The 22,688-nt window shown below is 33.5% G+C and overlaps 5 protein-coding genes across 8 annotated transcripts; 2 read left to right on the plus strand and 3 right to left on the minus strand.

Moving 5' to 3' along the window:
• The first annotated feature begins 538 nt into the window (after positions 1 to 538).
• LOC140808869 (pentatricopeptide repeat-containing protein At2g15980) lies at positions 539 to 3,271 on the plus strand. Of its 4 annotated transcripts, none has more exons than XR_012113029.1 (3): positions 539 to 2,380; positions 2,589 to 2,804; positions 2,892 to 3,271. XR_012113029.1 is itself a non-coding variant. In XM_073166179.1 (1 exon), the coding sequence occupies exon 1, from the start codon at positions 826 to 828 to the stop codon at positions 2,287 to 2,289; it is 1,464 nt and encodes a 487-aa protein (XP_073022280.1). In that variant the 5' UTR covers positions 539 to 825; the 3' UTR covers positions 2,290 to 2,530. The 4 variants fall into 4 exon arrangements, 1 of the variants encoding a protein (XP_073022280.1); XR_012113031.1 differs by having other exon boundaries at positions 2,782 to 2,804; XR_012113030.1 differs by lacking the exon at positions 2,589 to 2,804.
• Positions 2,890 to 4,046, minus strand: LOC140808871 (CASP-like protein 5C3). Its single transcript, XM_073166181.1, has 3 exons — positions 3,788 to 4,046; positions 3,170 to 3,302; positions 2,890 to 3,088 (listed from the first exon to the last, which is right to left on the minus strand). The coding sequence occupies exons 1-3, from the start codon at positions 3,910 to 3,912 to the stop codon at positions 2,894 to 2,896; spliced, it is 453 nt and encodes a 150-aa protein (XP_073022282.1). The 5' UTR covers positions 3,913 to 4,046; the 3' UTR covers positions 2,890 to 2,893.
• A 3,702-nt stretch (positions 4,047 to 7,748) lies between these two features.
• LOC140808870 (mitochondrial import receptor subunit TOM6 homolog) lies at positions 7,749 to 9,583 on the minus strand. Its single transcript, XM_073166180.1, has 2 exons — positions 9,316 to 9,583; positions 7,749 to 8,028 (listed from the first exon to the last, which is right to left on the minus strand). Exon 1 carries the CDS (start codon positions 9,488 to 9,490, stop codon positions 9,326 to 9,328), a length of 165 nt encoding a protein of 54 aa, XP_073022281.1. The 5' UTR covers positions 9,491 to 9,583; the 3' UTR covers positions 7,749 to 8,028; positions 9,316 to 9,325.
• A 983-nt stretch (positions 9,584 to 10,566) lies between these two features.
• Positions 10,567 to 12,372, plus strand: LOC140810633 (RING-H2 finger protein ATL65). Its single transcript, XM_073168486.1, has one exon. The coding sequence runs from the start codon at positions 10,944 to 10,946 to the stop codon at positions 12,096 to 12,098; it is 1,155 nt and encodes a 384-aa protein (XP_073024587.1). The 5' UTR covers positions 10,567 to 10,943; the 3' UTR covers positions 12,099 to 12,372.
• Positions 12,373 to 16,317: 3,945 nt separating this feature from the next.
• Positions 16,318 to 18,172, minus strand: LOC140810135 (cold-regulated 413 plasma membrane protein 2-like). The gene is made up of 4 exons (XM_073167960.1): positions 17,819 to 18,172; positions 17,065 to 17,172; positions 16,903 to 16,973; positions 16,318 to 16,708 (listed from the first exon to the last, which is right to left on the minus strand). Exons 1-4 carry the CDS (start codon positions 18,001 to 18,003, stop codon positions 16,455 to 16,457), a joined length of 618 nt encoding a protein of 205 aa, XP_073024061.1. The 5' UTR covers positions 18,004 to 18,172; the 3' UTR covers positions 16,318 to 16,454.
• Between the last annotated feature and the right edge of the window lie 4,516 nt (positions 18,173 to 22,688).

Here is a 22,688-nt window from a genome sequence, read left to right on the forward strand (position 1 = left end):
CTTCCCCCCTTTAGACAAATGGAACTTTCTACTTTGAGAAGAATAACCAACATGAATATGATTCTTTAATCCATTTTTACACCATTCATTCATTTCTCTCTTTGTTCTTTAGTGCTTCTTCATCGTTTTAAAATTCCCTTGTTCTAATTCTTTAGTAGCGATTGAATGTATACTTTTGAAAATATTTAAAATATAAATGCGATTTTAAAAAAATTATGTATAATCTTCTTGATTTGGTGTCTGGAGTGACTTGACGTCAGATATATCTGTGATTTCCGACCATACACTAACTACCTATATCATTTTATGATTGGTGGTTCTGATTTCAATTAAAAGTGAAATTAAAATAAACAATTAGAGCTTAAGTTGATACTTATTATTTCCGACTAGACACGGACTACTTCTATAATTTTATGAATATTTAGGCAAAAATTTATATGAGACGGTCTGATATATCGTATTTTGTGAGACGAACTTCTTATTTAGGTGATCCGTGATTATTTCGTATACTAAAAATATTGCGAGATCGTCTCACTGCTCGTAATGTTGAATTATGGTTCTGTCCATACGGGTTCGGTCTGGGTTCCCATTTTGATTTTGGAATCAAACCCGAATAAATGATTTTGATTTCTCGGTTCATTGGAATGATTTTCTACAATTCTCTTGAGTAATGTTACTTCGGTCTTGTTCTGTTAATTTTCTTGAGTACGAAGTCAAATCATAGTTCTCAGTTAGTTTGAATCCCTGTATATTATATTTTTGGTTGTGGTTCGTCTTCAGTGCAGAGGCAATCGATCTGTTTGATGATATTACTGAAAGGCATAAATGGCGTTCTTTGAAACGGCTTCGTGTAAATTCGTCCCGTTTTCTTCGCAATTTACCAAAAAGATCTCATCTTGTTCGTCAGGATCATTATCAAATTCTGAAGATATCGTGTTAGCTGCTGTTTCGATCCTGAAACACCACCGCTCAAAATCCCGGTGGTCCAATCTCCGGTCTCTGCTAGGTGGGAAAAACTGCCGCCTCACGGCTGATCAGTTCTCGGAAATAGTCCTCCAACTTCGGAACACTCCCCACCTTTCATTAGGGTTCTTTAATTTCACTCGCAATCACTCCCTCTGCTCCCACACTCTGTTTTCTTATTCTACTGTTATCCACATCCTTTCTCGCTCCCGGCTTAAATCCCAGGCTCAAGCTCTGATAAAATCGTCAATGGTTGTGTTTTCTGAAGCTCATCACCAAGAATCTTCAACCCCAGTTGCCCTTTTTGAGGCTCTGATAAAAACTTACAGAGTTTGCGATTCTGCGCCTTTTGTTTTCGATTTGTTAGTCAAGGCTTGTATAGATGCTAAGAAGATTGATGCAGCTATTGAAATCTATAAAATGCTGAGGTCCAAGAATTTGTTATTGAGAACTAGTACTTGTAATTCTTTGATTGAATTAGTCTCAAAAGGTCGAGGTTGTTTTCGGATGTACTATTTGTATAAGGATATTTTTGGTCTCAATGATGATGAGGGTGGAAAAGGGAGTAATGGGAAGAGTGTTGTACCGAATGCAGCCACATTTAATGCTGTTATGGTTGGATTTTATAGAGAAGGGCTGCTTGAGAAGGTGATGGAGGTGTGGCAGGAAATGGAGAGTTGTGGTTGTGTGCCCAATGCGTATGGATATTCAATGTTAATGGTAGTGTATAGTGAATATGGAAACATGGAGGATGCAATGAAGGTAAGGAAGGAGATGGAGAATAAATGCATAAAGTGTGATGCTGTGGTATACAATACAATTATTGGAGGATATTGTCGGATTGGAGAGGTAGGGAAGGCTGAGGAAATATACAGGGAAATGGTGACGAATGGTACTGAGAGTACATGTACAACTTTTGAGCATCTTATAAATGGGTATTGTAAAACAGGAGATGCTGATTCTGCCATGTTGTTGTACAAGGATATGTGTAGGAAAGGTTTTATTCCAGAGAACTTAACTGTTAATGGAATTGTCAGAACGCTTTGTGACAAGGATAGAGTTTCTACAGCAATGACGTTTTTGAGGTTGCTAGGAAACAAACATGGAGTTGTTCTAGAGGATGAGAATCATGTGCGGTTGATAAAGGCAACTTGTCAGGCGGGAATGATGGATGAGGCTTTGAGGCTTCAGGCAGAGATGGCTGTGAAAGGGTTCGAACCTGATTCAGAGATATATGGTGCATTCATTGATGGGTATAAGAAAATAGGAAATGACACGATGGCCTGTAAGCTGAGAAATGAAATGCTCGGGCAGCAAACATCATAGGAGAAGTTGCCAGTAGTAGCAACTTTTTATTGGTGTTGCTATAACAGTAAAACAAAAAAAAGGAGCAAGTTTGAGCTAAATGTACTTTTAGGTACAAATTTCATATCACAAGCATAATATGTGAAGTTCATTCTCGAGCTTCAATAGCCTTTGAGAGAATCGTAGCTTACACCTTTTCATTGTGTCATTTTGACATATTCTTTAGTTATTAATTAAAAAATGACATATATGTGTATATATACATATATGAAACTCTCATTTGTGCTCATTTTATTTACATGCTACTTTTGATTGTACAGATTCCACTAATATTAGTGTTTTTTCACGGTGTGCAAAGTCTAGAATCCCTTGATCATCTTCTTTGCCTGAAGCTGAGGATGATTTAATCTTTGCTACATCTGCTGTAAAAAGCCTTTTGTACGGCTATGGAATAGTCATTTTTATTTACTTTTCTGCCCTCTTGTTGCTTACTCGTACGTTTCTCTACTTTAGGCAGCCAAGGGAAAATCAATCAGGTGATGATGGTTCCTCAGAAATATATAGGACAATTTTGATTAATAGCTCTTGTGAATACTCATTTTAACATGATTGAACAAAATCAGGATCACAACGAGGGGAGTAACCAAAGATTGGACAGACATGAAATTAGCGAAAGAATCCACGACAAGAAAGCTGTTGCAGAAGAAATCTGGTATCTTGTGCATAGCCTTGGAGGACAAAACGAGGCACCAGCTTTGAGCAAAAGATCAACTATGCTGGCTGTTGAACTTGCTGCCGCTAACACAAGCATTGATAAAACCTATGAATGTGGATTAACTTTGTTACTCAAAACAACTAAAATATCTTATTCTTGCATCAAACTTAGAGGTTAAGGAATTACCAAGTCGCCGAGAATGACGACTAACAATACTCTTGACTGTTGTATTGGGCACTTAGCCAGGATTGAATATCCATCCAGTAGTGCCAAAGTAAAGCTCCATGGTATTGCCAAGCCCATGACAGTTACCAAGAAGCTGCAAGATGAGAACGTGACAATGGAAAAGTATGTTACGACACTAATCACTGAAGCATCTTATGCAGCATTTAGAAGGCCTCTGGCCTTTACCATTCAGTTTAACAGAGGTAATAAAACCACTTCCCCAACGACCTACTAAAATTTCGATTTGTTCTATTTTGATGTATGCATAAAACATGATGACTTCAAGGCTTTCATGCATATCATTTTGAATTTTTTCATACCTCAAAAAGCTTTGTCTCTTTTATATTGAATGATCAAACGCAAGTTTATGATATATTATTCATTATGGGGCCAGAATTAATACCCTACACACTGAAACTATAATTGCTGTTGTGTGCCAAAATGCAGTTCATTGTTGAAATACAGGACGTGTTGGTGGATTTTGTCCCGCAGTAGCACTATGAATAAATAACTGAATTTACCTTCGATTATTATTTACTGCATGTATCATAATCATAGATGGGATGTCAGAGAACTTACCAGAAGGCTGTAAAGCTATAAAACCCAACTCCTAAAGACATGAAGAGAAGAGACGACAAAGATAAGATTGTCTGGCCAATTCTCAAAGCTAGGCTAACACAGGTTCCGATCGACCCCTTGAACATCTTTCATTGGTAGATGTACCGATAACTCGAATTTTACTTATCAAACTCTTGTTCAAACTAATCATGGAAGTTTTGAAAGAATTTTTGTAGATTTTTCCACCCTTTTTAACTATTTATCATGATTTGAGATCAGTTGGAGCTTCAATGATGTATCTTTGTAAGGGTGAGGCTCAAATGAGAAAAATGGCTTATGGTGGATGCTTAAGCATGAAGAAAGGAGGTTAATTCGACAAAGAAAATTTGTATATAAACGAAACATTTATGGCAGAATGTTGGGATCACTTTATAGAGGTGTATGTTAGTATATATTACATCGACATTTGGATTTGTCTACTGAGTTTCCAAGAGGGATGAATTTCTTGTTCAAGAAATTTGTTGATTGCACATGTTTTGTAGCATATGGAAGTTATTTTAGATTTGATGAATGAGTACTTGTCCACATTTCTACATAGGTGTCATTACTTTGTTCTTTTCTGTGCAAATGTATCTGTCAAGTGCAAAGATGGCACCATTTCAACATATTGCCTTTCTCATTCTGTCGACAAATGACTAACTATTATCTTGCATGCACATGTATTAGTAAGGGTCGGCATTTGGTTGGGGTGGGTTTTTCAAATTCGGAAAGTTCGGATCGGGTACCCATCGAGCCCGATAGCAAATCCGACTTCCCGATCCTTAATCCAACATTTTTGGGTACCCACCATTATGGCCCTCTTCATTCTGTGGTATTTTTCCCGAAATCCTCCACCTTTTTTTTTTTACAAACCAAATGTTAATTATTTTAATACTTCAACTAGTTAACTTCTAAAGAAACATAATTAGAAGTTGAAGAATAATTGAGATGAAAGTCAATACAAATTACATGTGTCGATACTCATTTCACTTATCCATACATGTCGAACCCGCACTCATTGTCATCCCTAGGAAAAATTGAATTTTAACCATGACCAATAACTTGCCATTTCTTGCACAAATAAACCGAGAACAAATAGTTACTTAGAAATTTTATGTTTCCAAAATTGATTTTTCTTTCTTTACTCTTTAATTTAACATCAATGATCGCAATGAGGTGGAGATAGAGGGGTAGAGGAGATAGAGCTTTCAAAAAGATTGATTGAATTTTAAAACTAAACGTGTATACACACGTTCATTTTTTTAAAATTACCAAGTATTTTTAACTTTGATTTAATACATTAATTCTAATTCTTTTACTCTTAATCATATTTTGCCGAAGTGTTGATGTGACAATAAAATTCGTTGACTTGTCAAATTTCACATTAACAATTGGATCAAAATAGCTGGAATTTAAAAGTTAATGACAAAACCAAAGTTTAAAAAATTAATTGATCAATACTCGAAATTGGACAAGTTTGTAGACCAAAAAAATTATTTTCCAAAAAAATTAAAGAGATATTTTATGTGAATACAATTAAACTAACTTAAGATGAAACTATATTTTTTAAATCTCTCTTGTTATACTTCATCTTATCAATTTTTGTTGTGGTTTAATTTGATTCGCGAGAATTGCATTTCAGGGTCTTCTTGTTTCCTGGTTCTGTTTACGTTGTTTCTTTTTGATGTATTATATCGCTGTTCGAATAATAATTATTACCATAAGTTCAAATCATTGTGTTAGAGAAAATTTGTTGAGGTTTTCGTCACATTTTTTTCAATTAACTTTTCTGATTTTGGTTTTAGTCTCTTAATTTATCAAATTTTGATATTAATGTTTTAACTTTTAAAATTTCTTATTTGTTCAAATTGTTGATATGGCAACGAACACAGCAGAATTTTCTGGACCGTCGGCAATTGTCGACGTCATATCACCATTTTCTTAGGTCATATCAGCATTTTTTTTTTGTGTCGCGTCAGTAATTCTACAAACAAATAAGGATTAAAAACAAAAAATAATCAAAGTTATTGCGTCAAAATCGAACTTAGAATATTTAATAGATCAAAACTCAAACTAAAATAAATCAAGGAACCAAAAAAATTATCGGGAAATTTGGCTTCAGTCCCCAGCCGTCTTTTTTCTTTGTTTTCAGTCCCTAGGTACTTTTTTAGTACCACATTTCCACATGAAGTGTACCACATTTCCACATGAAGTGTACCACATTTTATATGAAATAGTACCACAATTTTGTGGGTAGGGAGTGAATGCAAAGAAATATTATGATTGGGGATTTTTAAATAACTTCCCCAAAAATTATTTTCCCTTTCAAATATTGCAAAAATTTGCGTGCAGCACAGTGTGTCCATGCTTGCTAGGAACAAGGTCTAGCTGCTGCTGGTTGACTGAGTCACCATGATTTACCTCCTCTCACATTCCTGTCGAGCCGGGGGGTGAGAGGCGCCTAAGGTGAGCGATTTCACCTTTTGGAGCAATGCTTGCTAGGAACCATCGCATTTTCAACAATAACATAGCCACCTGCATATTGCGTGACCGCCCGCAGTATCCATACCCGCACGAAATCAAAATAAATAGGTAATCTTAGAATTAGTACACCACAACAAACGGATGCGGTTTCTTTGAAACCGTTGTTAGAATTAGTACACCACAACAAACGGATGCCGTTTTTGATAAATTTAGCAAATGTGCTTGATAAAATTCATATACAAATATATATTTATCATCTATATATTATACATCATTCATTATCTCATGCTTCGAACACCTAGTAAAATTGATATTCAATTATGTAGTAATAAAATAATTCGACTTTCAAAAGACACAAATGATTAAAAAAGGTGCTAGAAATTTTTTCATGCGGTGAAATAATTTTTTCAGAAGAATTAATCATTAAAAAATTAACAATATAAATATTGTGTTTAACATTTACTCACCAAATATTAATTATCGTAATTACATTTACTATATTGATTAAATATAAGACGAAAATTGGGAAGGATTTTTAATATTGACTCAATTACGGATAAGTTTTTAACTATGGAGAAGTTGTGTACAACTAAAAAGTCTTGATATAACAAATAGATAAATAGTCATGCTATGATTAAGTACTATTTTTGTATTTTTTTCTTGCAGTACTTAATTGCTAGGTCATTTTCAACCACAAAATCTATTTTGGTGCAAATTTTACATTAAAATAATGTGATTTTTGCACCAAATACAACATTCATCTCCAACTCATTTAATTCGAATCTTACACTCAAACAGAATATTCTCAAAATATTTTTTTATTTTACATATATTAATTATTATATTTTATATAATATATTTTTAATTATGAATTAATTTTTATATTATATAATCAATATTATATTATTAATAATATTTATAGTTTTTAATATAACTATTTGTAATAAAAAATTAAAAAATAAAAAAGCAAATTTATAATTTAAAAAAACGAAAAATAAAAAATAAAAAAAATGAAAACCTCTGCGCCAAATTGGTCCTTTGCGCCAATCAGCCTCCATGGGAAGACAAAATGTTGCACCATTGGAAATGCCCTAAGGAAATTTGTCGTGCAACAAGTAATAGAAACTTTTAACATTCTAGTTGGATTCTAAGATAAATTAATTTAATGAATAGTTTTAGAATTTTTTAAAATTTTACAACTGATTACTTTTTTTTGAAAACAATTTTCTTATAATAACGGATATTATTAAACACAATTTTTATGCAAATTCTTGTTTAAATAAGAGATTGACCTGAATTTAGAACCTCCCATTCGAATAAGAAATTTTCGAATATTCATAAGCAACAATTTTCCACATTCTTTTTTTGTGGATTGAAATATACTAAATCGTCACTTCACATTAAACTTTATATATTTCCAAAATTCCAGGCAGTTTTTTTTTTTTATTTCAAAGAAAACAGAGAAAATTGCAGCACTTTTTTTATTTCAAACACATCCAATATTCCACTAGCATGAAAAAGTTCATGCAAAAAGGTCCAAAAACCTACAGAAACATCACTAAAAACCTGAAAACTTGAAAATAAAATCGAACTGCAATTCTACATCTAAAATACCTGCTGAGCTATCGCGTTGCCTTAGGGTTCAAAAGCCAAGGGATTTCCGAAAACGCAAGAAAACTACTACTCACAACTCTTGGATCCCTGTTCCAGCGTGCTTATTCACATCAACTGCATGAAGACTAGACAAGATGGTAAAAATCAGTAAACTCGGTGGTTACGAGGAATTTGGAACCTAATATAAAATCTTGCTATGTTTGTTTCATCAAACAAAGTAGTACAGGAAAAATATTAGATTCCTACATGCTACACCGATCTGGAAAATAGGATAAATGGGTCGGGTTCAATGCTTAATAAGTTCCCATTTTTAAATAATATCTTCTTTTTTTTTTTGTTTTTGATAAGAGACTGGGAAAAAATAAAAAAATCGAACACTAGGTAATGAAATACTTTTCCATTAAAATTGTGTTTACTCATTCTTTTCCCGCTTACCCTCACTTCCAGCATTTTCCATGAAACTAACAAGGCCTTTAAAATGACTTGGGTCAACATTCACCTTAGCAGTCGAGAAATGGAACGTCCTTACTTGAAAAGATTTTTGCGACACACGGGTGGGGTTGGGGGTCGGGGGTCGGGGTGGGGTTTAAGATTTTCACGAATTCGCTATAGGTCCCGCATGATTTCATATTTACTGAGGTTCATGCCATCTTACGTGCACAATAACTTACCAGCAAATTGATCCATTTTATATCGTGTTGACAAGAAATTGTAGGTTATAAACCTCAATACACAGCACACTGTAAAAGTATAGCTCGCACTCAGAGGAAGACACAATATTCATGGGGAGACGGGGGCAAAACTTGATTCTTCATTAAAATGAGGCATAAAGTTATAATTTTTTGTATATGGTCACTACAGTGCTTTAATGTCTCTCCGGGGTAATGACTGATGAAGTTTGTAAATCAGCAAATGGTTACGTTAACAAAAGTTTAGTACCATCACCAACAAAATAGAAGCTCATACACGAATGAATTGATGTATCCACTACTTTTAGCCACACTCGAGTAATCTGTAAAATTTAGGTGCAAATAATAGAGAACTTTCGGGGTCTCCGTAAGCTATCAAATTTTCTCAATTAAAGTTCATCATCGTACCACCTCTGAAAGTAATCATTATATACATACTTTTATCTGTTCAAGTGTCACTAAAGCATTCATTTTATTTTAGTTACCATAGCCACACGTGTAGCTCGTACTTTCACTTACACCAGACAGTTAAATCGAAGGTTTTGAAGATCGAAAGCAAACTAATCACCGACAAACAAAAACACGTATGAACCAAAACATAGCTATTCGGATCCTACTTCAGAAGAGTGGAACATTAAATTCGATCTCAGAGAGTATTAATCCAAAAGAACAATAAAGTTCTGCGTAATTTAACAAAAAAATCAATCTCAATAACTTAGGTACCTCGGAAAAGCTAGAGATCGAGCGTGAGTTCTTCCTTCTGATCGGAGAAGTAGTGTAGAACGTAAGGAGTGACGCGAATGAGGGCGACCCAAACCCCGAACATTGCCACGTGACTCTTCAGCTGCTTCATCGCCGCCGCCTTGTCCGGCTTTCGTATGAACAATCCTGGAAACATTTTCGCCGCTCCGATTGATTGATATGTGTGGCTAGTGTTGACCGATGTAAATGTAAATACCTACGCCCTCGTTTCTATTTTTCCTAGCTTTTGGCCTTTGGGTGCCGAGTGTTTTTTTTTTTTTGTGCGCTGTATAAGTTGATAAAGGCCCATTACTTGATATTGGGCCTCGGCCCATATGGATTGTGAATATCTTTCCAGAAATTGAGCTACTTTTATTTCATATGAGTAGTGGTTGGGTTAAAAAATAATTAATTAATTAGTCATAAATAATTTTTTACGAATTAAAAATTGGGTTGACTCTGACTTTCTTAATTCGAGTAATTTTTTATTTTAAATATATATGAAATAAATTGTAAGTTTTTAATAACGAAGTGGTCATGTCAACCAATTAAAGATAGTTTATTATAAAGCTATATTCATATTTTTAAATAATGTATAGTAACATATATTTAGACTAGATTTTCTCTTTTATCCCTTGGGTCAACCCACTCCCATAGTCAAAAGACTCAAAACGAAATCATAATGGTCTTACTCTTCCATAATGGTCTTACTCTTGTTATGCAACAACAGCATCCAATTGTTGGGTTTGATTTTGTTGATGTTGTTTATATGAGTAGTGTATTCATTTACTTAACACACGACAAATATGTTAAGTGATGAATCATAAGATGAATGAGCACTCATGATTTATTCATTGAGTACATTTATCATATGTTGACGACTGAGTAAAGACATTATCCATGTGAGTAATATGAACGAGATCGTACCCAACCAAATATATTTCAGTGTCAAGATAGCGTAAAACCACCACCTTTTTTCTTGCTTTAATTTAATTAATATTTTCTGGAACAAAAAGGAATTACATGCATTTAGTGCACAAATCCCAAAGTTGGCTTATAAATATTACGAAAGATAAAACTATTAAAAAAACTTTGACGTCTTATTGACATATCAAAGTTATAAAATATGATGTGTTCAAGTTTAATAATATAATATAAATTTTATGAACAAATATAAAATTACACAAACTGATTAGCTCGAGTCGAGCCTTAAATCGAATTCTCAGCTCATCACCTCACCAAAATCGCTCCACTTCTCAGAACGGAATACTGAGGGTGACCGGAAAACTAGGTCTCCTCCGATTTAAATTCATCATCGCGTTACACATTCTCTATCAAATCGGTCGTCAAATGTTTTGATGAAAAATTGTATAAATAAATAAATAAACAAAGCATGATTGATATAAATATATAAATTATAATAAAATAGATTGAAATAAATATTAATTCATAAAATTAAAATATTATAAAAATGTAGTGGAGATCGTAGAAACAAGGGTGGAGATGGCATTCAATTCAGTAAAATGACGTGTCGAATGCCAACCAAACCCAAAACTTTCTACTGAAAACAAAATCAGCTAGCCAGCTTCCACATTCAGAATACCTCCGCCATGCTCCGCCCCCGTATAGCACCCGCGCCGTCACCCCATCACCACCATTCCGCCTTAGATCGACGTCCACAGCGTCCCGAACCGCCGCCTTCGAGTACCTCTCCTAAAGAATCATCTTCCCCGCCGTCCTCAAAACTACCGGTTGACTTCAGTCCGCCGCTGATTGCCATGGTCGTCATAATCGCGACGGCATTCTTCATCATAACATACTCTCGCCTCCTCTCCCGCCACTTCCTCCACAACTACCGCCGCTACAGGCGCTGGCGCCGCCATCGCCGGCGATACGTCGCGTCCTCTTCCGCCGGAGATATCGAGTCGCAGCCTTACTCCTTCGACCACACGGACGCCTTCCATGTCCTCTCGCCTTACGGACTCGACGAAGCGATAATCAAAACCATTCCTCTCTCCGCTTACATGCGCAAAAGCGGATTCCACGATTGCGCGGTGTGCTTGATCGAGTTCGAAGAGAACGATTACGTTCGCACACTTCCCATGTGCTCGCATGCCTTCCACGTCGACTGTATAGACATATGGCTCCGCTCGCATGCGAATTGCCCCCTCTGCCGCGCAGGAATACTCCGTCAGGAGTCTCCGTTTATGCCATTAATGGCAGCTAGGATTAGGCCGAGCTTAGACGACCTGATACTCGAGAGCACAATGCTCGAACCGCTAACCGAAACCGCAATCGAAACAGAAGCTGCAATGATGGAAGAAATCACGCAGGAACCTTCTCCTCTGCGGAGCAATCATCAATCCGAAGACAGGCTCAACCGCCGCGACTTCTTGCTCAAACGATCATACTCATTCGGCTTCGAAAGAAACCTAGGATCAGAAAGATTAATCCTAGAGCCAGTAACAGCCTCCCCATGGCGATACCGGCGAGGCTTCTGGAGCAAGCGTCCTTCCCCCTTCACCTCACTCGCAAAACCTAGGGTTTTCTCGTTCCGCTACTACAGAGGCATGAAATCCCCATTCTTCCGCCGTCGAAGCATCGGCGGATTATTTCCCCCATCCGAGTCCAGCGTCCGGCTGGGATCCTCGCGTCGGAGCAAGTCCTTCGCGAGCCCGATGTTCATGAGATCCTCCTCCCCGAGCCGGCTGAGGAGCGGCGATCCCGAGGCGCTGCTCTCGCCGGAGAGGCTGAGCAGACGGTGATGATGGGGACACGTGGACGGCTGGCAATCAATGATGGCGTCTGAAGCTTCGGATGGGGAGCATTAAATGGAGCGAGGCGCATTAAAAGATTTAGCGAGTGGTTGTCTTGTAGAATTTGTGTAAGTAATGTATTTATCCTATTTTTTTTGGACGGTTGAGATGAGATAAAGGAACGGTGGAGATGAGATTATAATTAATGCAAAGAGCTGGCTCGGTTTTATTTTACTGTCACGCTATCTTTGCAGGGGAATTTAATGAAACTGGCACGAGCTTTGGTGACCGTAAAGGCAAAAGTTTTTCCAACCTATTTTTAAATTTGAATTTGAGTGAATCTAATGTTAAATCGTTTCACGGATTTTAATCTGTGAGACGGGTCAATCTTATCTATATTCAAAACAAAAAGTAATATTATTAGTATAAAAAGTAATATTTTCTCATGAATGACCAAAATAAAAGATTCGTCTCACAAATATGATCGTGAGATCGTTTTACACAAGTTTTTGTCTTTGAATTTAACCCATTCGAAAATTATATTTGATATTAATTTAATTAAAATATAATCTTTTGGTGTTTTATAAATCAACAAACATATTATATAAATTTTTTTAAAATATTTTTTTATGTCACGACTCTTTAAAAAAATATTAATTAAATCCGACACAACGAGTTGGCTATTTAATATGGAATGAATTCTCATAACCCCCACCAACTAGGATTGCAAGTGGGTGCTTTTCATATTTTAAATTTTATTGTCATTATGTCAAATAGTATATTAATCTTTTGAGTAAGTCTTATGTGAGTCCGTTTTAATTTCTGAGACGGGTCAACCCTACGGGTATTCATAATAAAAGGTAATATTCTTAGGCATAGTTTGGTACATGGGATAAGAGAGGGATTGATAAATTATCCTCCTTATCCCATGTTTGGTACCTTTTTAAAAAGCTCATGATAATATCATGGGCCCTTAATAAATAATTTTTTAGAAGGATAAAATATCTCTAATAGTAGGTGTGATAATTTTAATTTAATGATAAAATACACTACAAATGACTTAATTACCTTCCATTTATAAATGATTTTTTAATAAATCTATGCTAATAGGTTGAAATTAAAATCAAATGAATATTTTATTTATTTTTATATATTATATAATATGATAATTATATAAATGATTTCGAGATAATTATATAAATAATTTTATAAATCTCAATAAAATTATTATTATCATTCGATTAACCTTAAAAATTGATATTTGACTTGACTCAAAAAATCAAGGGCTCAATTATCATATTATATAATATATAAAATTAGGTAAAAATAAATAAATCATGCAAGTACTATCGATACATGTACATATAAAAAATATGAACTCAAGCAACAACTTTGAAATTATAAAATTTATTATGATAAGGTTAATTTTGTGATTACAATCTAATATATAAATTTAATCGCTCTTATTAAAATCATACCAAATATTAAATATAATATCATACATCTTATTTATCCTAACTTATCCTTATATTATATATCACATGTTTATCCTATCATGTGTATCAAACTATGTCTTAGCATAAAAAGTAATATTTTTTCATGGATAACCCAAATAAGAGATTCGTCTCACAAATACGACCCGTGAGACCGTCTCACACAAGTTTTTGCCTAATCTTTTTGTTTACACAATAACTAATGTGAAATGATTTTATGAATCAATTATATGAGATTATTACTTCATTTAGATCGGTTATTAAAAAAATATTATTTTTATATTATAAATATTCAATTTATGACTTATCTCTTGTCTAATTGAAACTAAAAGCACAATCTCGATTGTAGACTGCGGCCTCACAATCCGCAAATGTTTAATGTCTCTTACGACAAGATTATAATCACAATCTCTAATGGATTTGTATGAAAATTCACTCAACTAAATTTTGAACATCAACTCTCATATATTTGTTAGAGGAGTGAGTCTCATGTGAGACCGTCTCACGGATCATAATCTGTGAGACGGGTCAACAATACCCATATTCACAATAAAAAATAGTACTCTTAGCATAAAAAGTAATACTCTTTTATGGGTGACCCAAATAAGAGACCCGTCTCACAAATAATACCCGTGAAACCGTCTCACATAAGTTTTTGCCTTGTTAGAGCCTAGAGGATATTTAGAGTGTATATATGTCTTAAATATATCATCACAATTTGATTTGCTCTCATTTTAGCTAATTTCTTCATATAAATTGTCCATGCTTTGAATCATCTTTCCAAAAACTTGTATTTGATATTCAAAATATTGTATTTACAGTATCCGACAATTATATGAACATTTGAAACAAGAAAATGACCGTTGAGAAAGTTTTTATACTATTTCTAATATTGAAACGATCATTTCCTCCTTACTAACCACTTTTCTCGAGCCTAACTGATTTCAAAGTATGTCGTCTGCTAGATTGAATTAAACTGATGAGGTCTGCTGAAATTAGTTTTGTTGATTTTAACATTTGTAGAACTAGTATTTTCATATTCATTTATCAATATCTTAAACGCTGCTTCAAATTTTGACTTGTAAAGATGATTTGTAGATCATTTTTTAGCTTCGTAACGCATGTTAAATAATTTCATTTGGATAATTGAACTGATCAAGCTGACCAAAATACCAAAACTGTTCATGCCCAATTTATCCTTGATGATAAACCAAACTGGTGAGCTTTACTGTCATCAGTTTGCCTAGATAAAATTCGATTTAGTCCAACTGACATAAAATACGACTTCTTCTAAATTGGGTTTTCTGTCTTGTAGTTTTGACTAATTGTCATTTACATTAATGATGTGTGAGATATCATTAAAACACTTAAAACTTGCTAGATTTCCAGTTTAACTAAATTCGGGTTTTAGTTTTTAACAACTTCACACATAAGTAAATATGTTATAAACACAATAACAAGTTTTGTTATTACAAAAATCATTTTTTTTAGAGTTTCTAAGCCCAACAAAAAATTAGTGAAAGGAAGTTTTTAGCTAAATCTTTTATTTTACGGGTTTTTTATTCATGATCATCAATAGAAAAACATCAATTATACATTATCATTTATTTCATACTCATTTTCTTTTATGGGTATTTGTCATATATATGAGCCTAATTATATTCCAAAATTTTTACTTGGATGGTTATAATTTGGTGGCTTTTTTTCAGTTTTCTTACTCGTACAATTATGTTAAAAATGATCCTATAATATGCGTTTTATGCATTTACTTATTATTGAATTTCATTATTAATTAACATGATCTCTCATATCAATTTTGTAATATATATATCTTACTTGACTTGATTCTTAAAAATTATTATTTATGTTAAAAATATTAATTTTCACTTTAAATTTGAGCCGTGTTGATTGTCTTACAGAAATATATTAGTAAGATTGAACTGAATCTGAATGGAGAAGCATCCCAAACAAATGGAACTAAAATTGGGCTGGATCTAATCCGGTATGTCAATTTGGGCAAAGAATTGACATATTGACATTTGAAATAGTACATTTTTGTTATGAAAAATTATTAAAATATTAATTATTATCGTAAATATATAATTTTATTATAAATATTAAAAACTTTTAAGAGCAATTTTTTTTTTACAATCAATCTATATTGGTATTTGCTTAATTATAATAATTATAGCTATTTCAGAAATTCTAAATTATATTAAAAGAGAGTCAAATTATTCTATCCTAAAAAAATGTAATTTAAAATCTAACAAAATTTTAGGTTTGACTTGGGTTAATTTTCAATCACTAGTGGTTTAATGTGCTATTTACTAAAATCGATTTAACTTGGTTTGATTCGAATGAGTTTTTGTAAAAACACATGTATATTTGTCATGTATATTTAAAATTCATAGATTAATCGAATTTGAACGATATTGTTATTTAAAAATATAATTCTTGTTAATCATTCTAACAAATCTTTATTTGTGAGACATATCAACCATACTAATATTCATAATATCACGTAATACTTTTATGTTACTTTTAACATAAAAATAATATTTTTTTATAAAATACGACAGTGTACCATCTCACAATAATTTTTATCTTTTTAAAATTATAAAATCACATTTGAATATATTTAAAATCCAAATATTTGAAAACCTGAGATTTGTCAATGTTAACAGGCAACAGAAAAAGCATGAAAATTTGAATCTTAACGAGGTCTGCTCTCAGAATAGAGATGAAAATGGCTGTCCTTTATTCACCCACATTAACAAAGAGATTGTCAAACAAAAGCAAATGGATCCACGGTAGTTTTCTTTCAACCCAAGTAAATCACACCCGAAATCGGTGAAGCTCGCTGATATTTCATCTAGATAATCCAAAGAACGAGGGCCCAAACAGGGTATATGAAGAGTAGGAGTATCCCAATAGAGTTGGAAATGCCGTTGCCCCTTGTGAAGGAATTCCTGAACCCACCGGATGCTCGAATGTGTTCCTGCAGCAAGTAGCATCCGATGATGAGGCAGATAACGAGTCCGACCCAGTGTCCTTTTACAACATCAGCGAATAAGCTCGGTGCCACCACGATGATAAGAATCAATGATGCCGGCAGTTCCAGCCAATCTGCATTCACAAATTATTTTACTTAGTGATATGTATTTGAGCTGAGGGAGAACGTAGGATTAGACATGCCGTTGGGATCTTAAACAGGGGAAGAATTAGAGCAAATTCATTGTGTGAGACAGATATGAATCACTGGTACTGGTCTTGCATTGCACGTAATTCGGTTTATGGCTTGAAAGCTAGCTGTGATATACCTGGAAAACGTCGAGGAAAGAACAGGCGTAGGATGACAGCAATGAAAGCAATCCATTTTCCAACTTCTCCCCTGTATTTTTGTCCGTATAAGTTATTACCGAAGCTGCTAAGGTAAAAATGTGTTCTTGGACAAGAGAAGTGAAGGGTTGTTTTATAGTTACCTTAGCAAGTGGAATAACCAATTCGGAAGACTGAGGAAAATGTAAGGGATTAGAAGGGCTGTAAGTATGTTGGTCTTCCAGTTTGTTCGATCCAAGATCAACAGGTAACTGCAGATACAAAAACATTCTCAAAACTCAAACTACAAAACAGCATATGACAGAAAGCAACAGCACGACTTTGGCTTGGCTTTCAGAGTACGCATGGATTCCCACGAACCCGAAGCAAGATCTCTACAGGTTTTATTGATTATTACCCCGACAAACACACTATTCAACACCCTACATGTAGAATTGTCTGGTTTTAGTATAACACAAACTGTTTTCTTGATAGTTTTTGTTTTTCTGGATAGTACTAAAACAAGAACAAAAAAACTATTTCAAGAAGAAATTCAATATACAGCACAGAATATGTCACAGGGCCAACAGTACCCTATTGCAATCTAGAACTATAATCTGTAAAGGAATGTAATTTTATTCTAAGAATCGAGTAAATACGTTGCATAGGCTTGAAATATCTTGACACAAACTCGAGGAGGAATTTCAAAGAAATGACATTTATTCGACCAAGATTTCGAAACATAATGTCTCAAGTTTTTAACCTTTGTCCGGTCTTTGTTTCAGTACCCCACTAGAGCCTACAATGGCGCTTTCCATCTTCAAACTCCAAATCGAACTCCATAAAAAACATAAGCTCACACCTAATTTTTCGGAAACAGAAGCAAAAATCTACGCAAGAACTGAAGGGGAAACTTACACAGCAGCACAGAAAGCGACCCATTTGAGGAACGAGGTCCCGAACCCAAGCCCGCCACCCAGTAACGCGTGATTGGCCAGAAGCTGCAAAGAATTCCCCAGCTCCTTCAGATCGGAGCTTATCAGCGCGTTCTCCGCCTCGTAATCAGTCTTCATTTTCAGATAAGTCATCTTCCCACCCACCATTTTCAGATCGCACAGCTGGAGTATGCTGATATATAATATATATAACAATATATAAAAACGACTTTGTATGGATTTCTGGGAAACGATAATGCTAGAAAAAGGGCCGAGAGAGGATGGGATTTCGTGTAAGACGACGCCATTTCGTGGCACGTGGCAGAGTCAACGTGTACGAAACGAGAAGGTCCTCGAGGAGCCTCGCCACGCGGCCTGCAATAATTTGGTAACAGCCCTCATGTACGAACAACAGCTGTGAGCAGTTGTCCGTTGATACGTGTCATGTAGTCTCCATTGGATAATTCGTTTATGAAGTTGGTGTAATGGTGACGTGGGTGGGTACTTTGATTAGTCAAATTCTTTTCTCTTTCTGGAAAACTATTTTCACAAATAAAAAATTTGTGTGAGACGGTCTCACGGGTTGAATTTGTGAGCAGATCTCTTATTTGGATCATCCATGAAAAAGTATTATTTTTTATGCTAAAAGTATTACTTTTTATTGTGAATAGGATAGAGTTGACCCGTCTCACAGATTAGTATCCGTGAGACGGTCTCACATGAGACTCAATTTTCTTACCATGGCTCTACTCGATTATTTTATATATATATATATATATATATATATATATATATATATATATATATATTAACATATTGATATTTTTTATAATTTATTTAATTTATATTTAAATAAAAATTTAAAAATTAAAAAAATAATGAAAGATTATAGTGTAATATATTTAATTTAAAAAAAAAACATAAGTAGAAATCGCTTAGAAAATAAAGATTATTTTCGCTGAGTTACATGTGACTTACATTAAAATTTAAAAATTTATTAATGTATGTAATTATTAAAATAGATCATGATAACAAAAATTAGTTACTATAATTATCTCAAACTTAATAATATAGTATTGAAGTATTTATAATACATATATATTTATTTAAAATTAAAATAAAATCGGAATCGAATTATACAATATCAAGGTCGAGTTCAAATATTTCAAATTTTTTTGAGTCGAGCTCGAATAGTATTATATTCGAACTCAACTCGACTGTATTATCTTATCTATTTCACTTAATTATCCCAAAAATTTCAACCGAGCTCATATTCATCATTATATGAATTTGGTTCAAGCTTTTCCCAGTCTCTTTTCATCAATGGACTCCTGACATATACGAAGGAGTGCGGCTAGAATAGATAGTAATCAGATCACTGTTTTAGTGAATGATGGAAAAAGAGGTCTATCGGATACTGTCCCTTGACCTTCACGTCCTGACACAAGATTAGAATTCTCTTACTCACGAATAACCCCACAAAATATTTAAGTCTAAGTATAAAACAATTATAGCCTTCCGCACGAGTTGCAAGCGCAATGTTTTGTAAAGACAACACACAATTAAAGATTCTAATTGCCACACCAAATTCATTGATGCGACATTTCAATCTAAACTGGAACGTATTAGATCTTTTGTATTGGATTGATACAAACATAGATAAACAACGTCATCTATACGTACATTTTGTCCGATATATAGGACGATATAGTGCTGTTTTGTTTCAAATGAAGAGCAGTGCGTATGTGCACATGTTGTCACTACAACATATGATATCTTTTATATGATGTCAGGCAAAAATAAAATTGATGTGAGACGATTTTGCGAGTCAATTTTGGTATATATATTTTTTATTTTGGTCGCTAAATAAAAATATTACATTTTTATGATAAAAGTATTACTTATTATTGTAAATAATTGATGATATGTCATAAAGATATGTGAGACAAATAAAATACTGTTCTTGAAGTCCAAGAGCTTAGCAGTAGCATCGGAGCTAGCTTGACCACTTCTTCGATTCGGATGTAGATGTTTGGGTACCAAACTAACCCAGCTGGCTTGTAAATCTCAAAGATCTTATCGGCCGGCAAACCAGAGACATACGACCATGGTGTTTTGTTTGGGTACAAAACTTGAAAGGAATGCCTCTCTTTTCTCCCCGAGAACTAGACTCGGGAATTAAGCCCAAGCCAAATGATAGGTTTCAAATCTTTCTCCCTTCGCTGTCTATATGTAATTCTGCTTCTCAGATAAATTCTTTGATTTGTTCGAGCGACGTATCATCCCATTTCGAGGATTCACAGAAATAGCACAGATAATGTCACAATCTGTTTGACGTACAACAATATGTTGAACTACTTCAACAAATTTTTGTGTTAGATATCCAGCATCGAGAGACCGTCTCAAAAAAAACTAACAAATATCTTTTAAATACTTTTGTTAAAAAATAATAATAAATATATGTAGTGATATTTTTAGGCATTTTTTTAAAAAATAACATAATTTTAAAAAGTATGTATTATGATATTGCAAATTTTAAAAAGTTGTAAATGTATGACAATCCGTGATTCAAAAATCCGGATTCAATTTTTTTTTTTTTAAAGTTGAATCCATGATTTGTGCTTATAAATTGAACTGAGTGAAGTTTGTGAATGCTGCACCGAGTGAAGTCCGAATGCAAAATTCTGGATTCATTTGCGCAACATTTTTTTCCTCGCTTTGATTTTTCCACGGTATTTTTTGTTCGCTTTAATTTTTCTCACGTTGATATTATTTTTTATTATCAAGATTTGTCAGGTATTAATATTTTAATTATAAATGAAATAAATTTTTTTGTAATGTTTTTTTATAAGAATGTTTAACATTGATAGATAATAATATTGTTCGTTGATTTTATCATTTATTTTATACGAGAGAATCTCAAGATAACATTATTATTTTTGTTCATAATATTTATTATTGTTTGTTGATTGACTGAATTAAATTTGATTGACTGAATTTTATTATTGAAAAAAATTAATATTATTAATATTTACTTAATGTAATAATAATAACAAAACTAAATGTTTTTTAGTATTTATTTATGATTGACTGAATTAAATTTGATTGACTGAATTTTATTATTGAAAAAAATTAATATTATTAATATTTACTTAATGTAATAATAATAACAAAACTAAATGTTTTTTAGTATTTATTTATTATTCGTTAAATAATATTATGTAATATTATTATCATATAATATCATTCCATTACAAAAATACTATATAGTACTATTATTTATTAAAGACAACTTATCCTTTAAAGTAATTAGTTTATTTATATATTATGAATTATTATTTATTTTTAAAATAAATTATAACCTTCATCACATTTACCAATTATCATCAGCATATATGCTTTATTATTTACAGCCGAGAATCAAAATAATTTTGTTTAATATAAAATATGTAACATTTTGTTGATAAAAAATTTAATATTTTTTATATCCTGATTTATTGTTTGCAAGATGGCTGAAATACGGATAATGTGTTATATTTGAGGGGTAGACACATATTAAATAATATCAACGATGAAAACATGGTTGCACTAATTCCTCCACGTCGGTCTGACAAATGTCTTTGGAGATTGCATAATGCTGAGATTCATCTCTGTGTCTGTCTATGTCTAGCACACATGGGTTTCTATGCTGTTATTCAGTATGGTCATATTAAAAATTATGACAATCATTTGCTTACAGCCATTGTTGAGAGATGGCGTCGCGAGATACACACATTTCATCTTACAGTTGGCGAGACAATAATCACCTTACAGGACGTTGCACTTATTTGGGGGTTGAACATGCCCATCACTGGTGTAGATACCCCGTACGACAAACATACACTACAACAGCCCTGCGTAACTTGGTTGTGTTTTCGCCTACATCTTCTCAGATTAAGGGTGCACACCTTTATCTGACCACTTTGCGAGATCATTGTCTAAATAATATGATTAATGATCACAACACTGAAAAGGACGTGACACAATATTCCCGTTGTATGGCATTAATGATCATTGGTGGTTGTATGTTTTCGGACTCGGAAGGTGCTGCTGTGAAACTTATGTATTTTCATTTTCTTGAGGACATAGAAATTGTGAATACGTTTAGCTGGGGTTCTGCTATGTCTGAATATCTTTATAGAGAGCTGTGCGACACATCAGTGGGTTTAAAAGTCGATTTTTGTGGGCTTGTTCAGATAGTGCATGTATTTTTACACTTTTACTGTCATTATATTTGTTGTACGTAATTTTTCTTAAGATGTGACAATTTCTGTTGTATGTTATTTTAGATTTGGGTATGGTCTAGAATTAATCTTCGTTGCCCTGATAGAGCGCAACGAGTATCTATGTCAGCAGAGCATGTTGGAGATGTGCTTCAAGGTTTACCATTTCCACCATACGATGCACAGTACTGATCAGAAATAATTAACTTGTAATATTATTTTGTTATGTAATTTTAATGACTATATTGTATACTTCTTTAAATTGCAGGTGGAGACGTAAATTCTCTTGGACACAAACGGCCAATCATTCGGTTTGTATCATGAGAGACATGCTTGACATGATGGTAGAAGGGTAGGTAGATAAAACAATTAGTTATTTAAATTTTTGAATATTTTTAAAATTTAATCTGAATGTTAAATTTTCAACTTAATAATCTTTTTATTTTATTTGCTACAGTTTCTTGGATCATTTATGATATGGAGTCCCCCCGAAATTGCTAGAATTCTTGATGGAAATATAATTAATCTATTTCGGTCGGCATACGCATTGATCAATTTTCATATAGTTGAGATGTATAGACCAGAGCGGTG

The sequence above is a fragment of the Primulina eburnea genome, chromosome 13 (genome assembly GCF_022965805.1).
Source record: "Primulina eburnea isolate SZY01 chromosome 13, ASM2296580v1, whole genome shotgun sequence".
NCBI classification, from domain to species: Eukaryota; Viridiplantae; Streptophyta; class Magnoliopsida; order Lamiales; family Gesneriaceae; genus Primulina; species Primulina eburnea.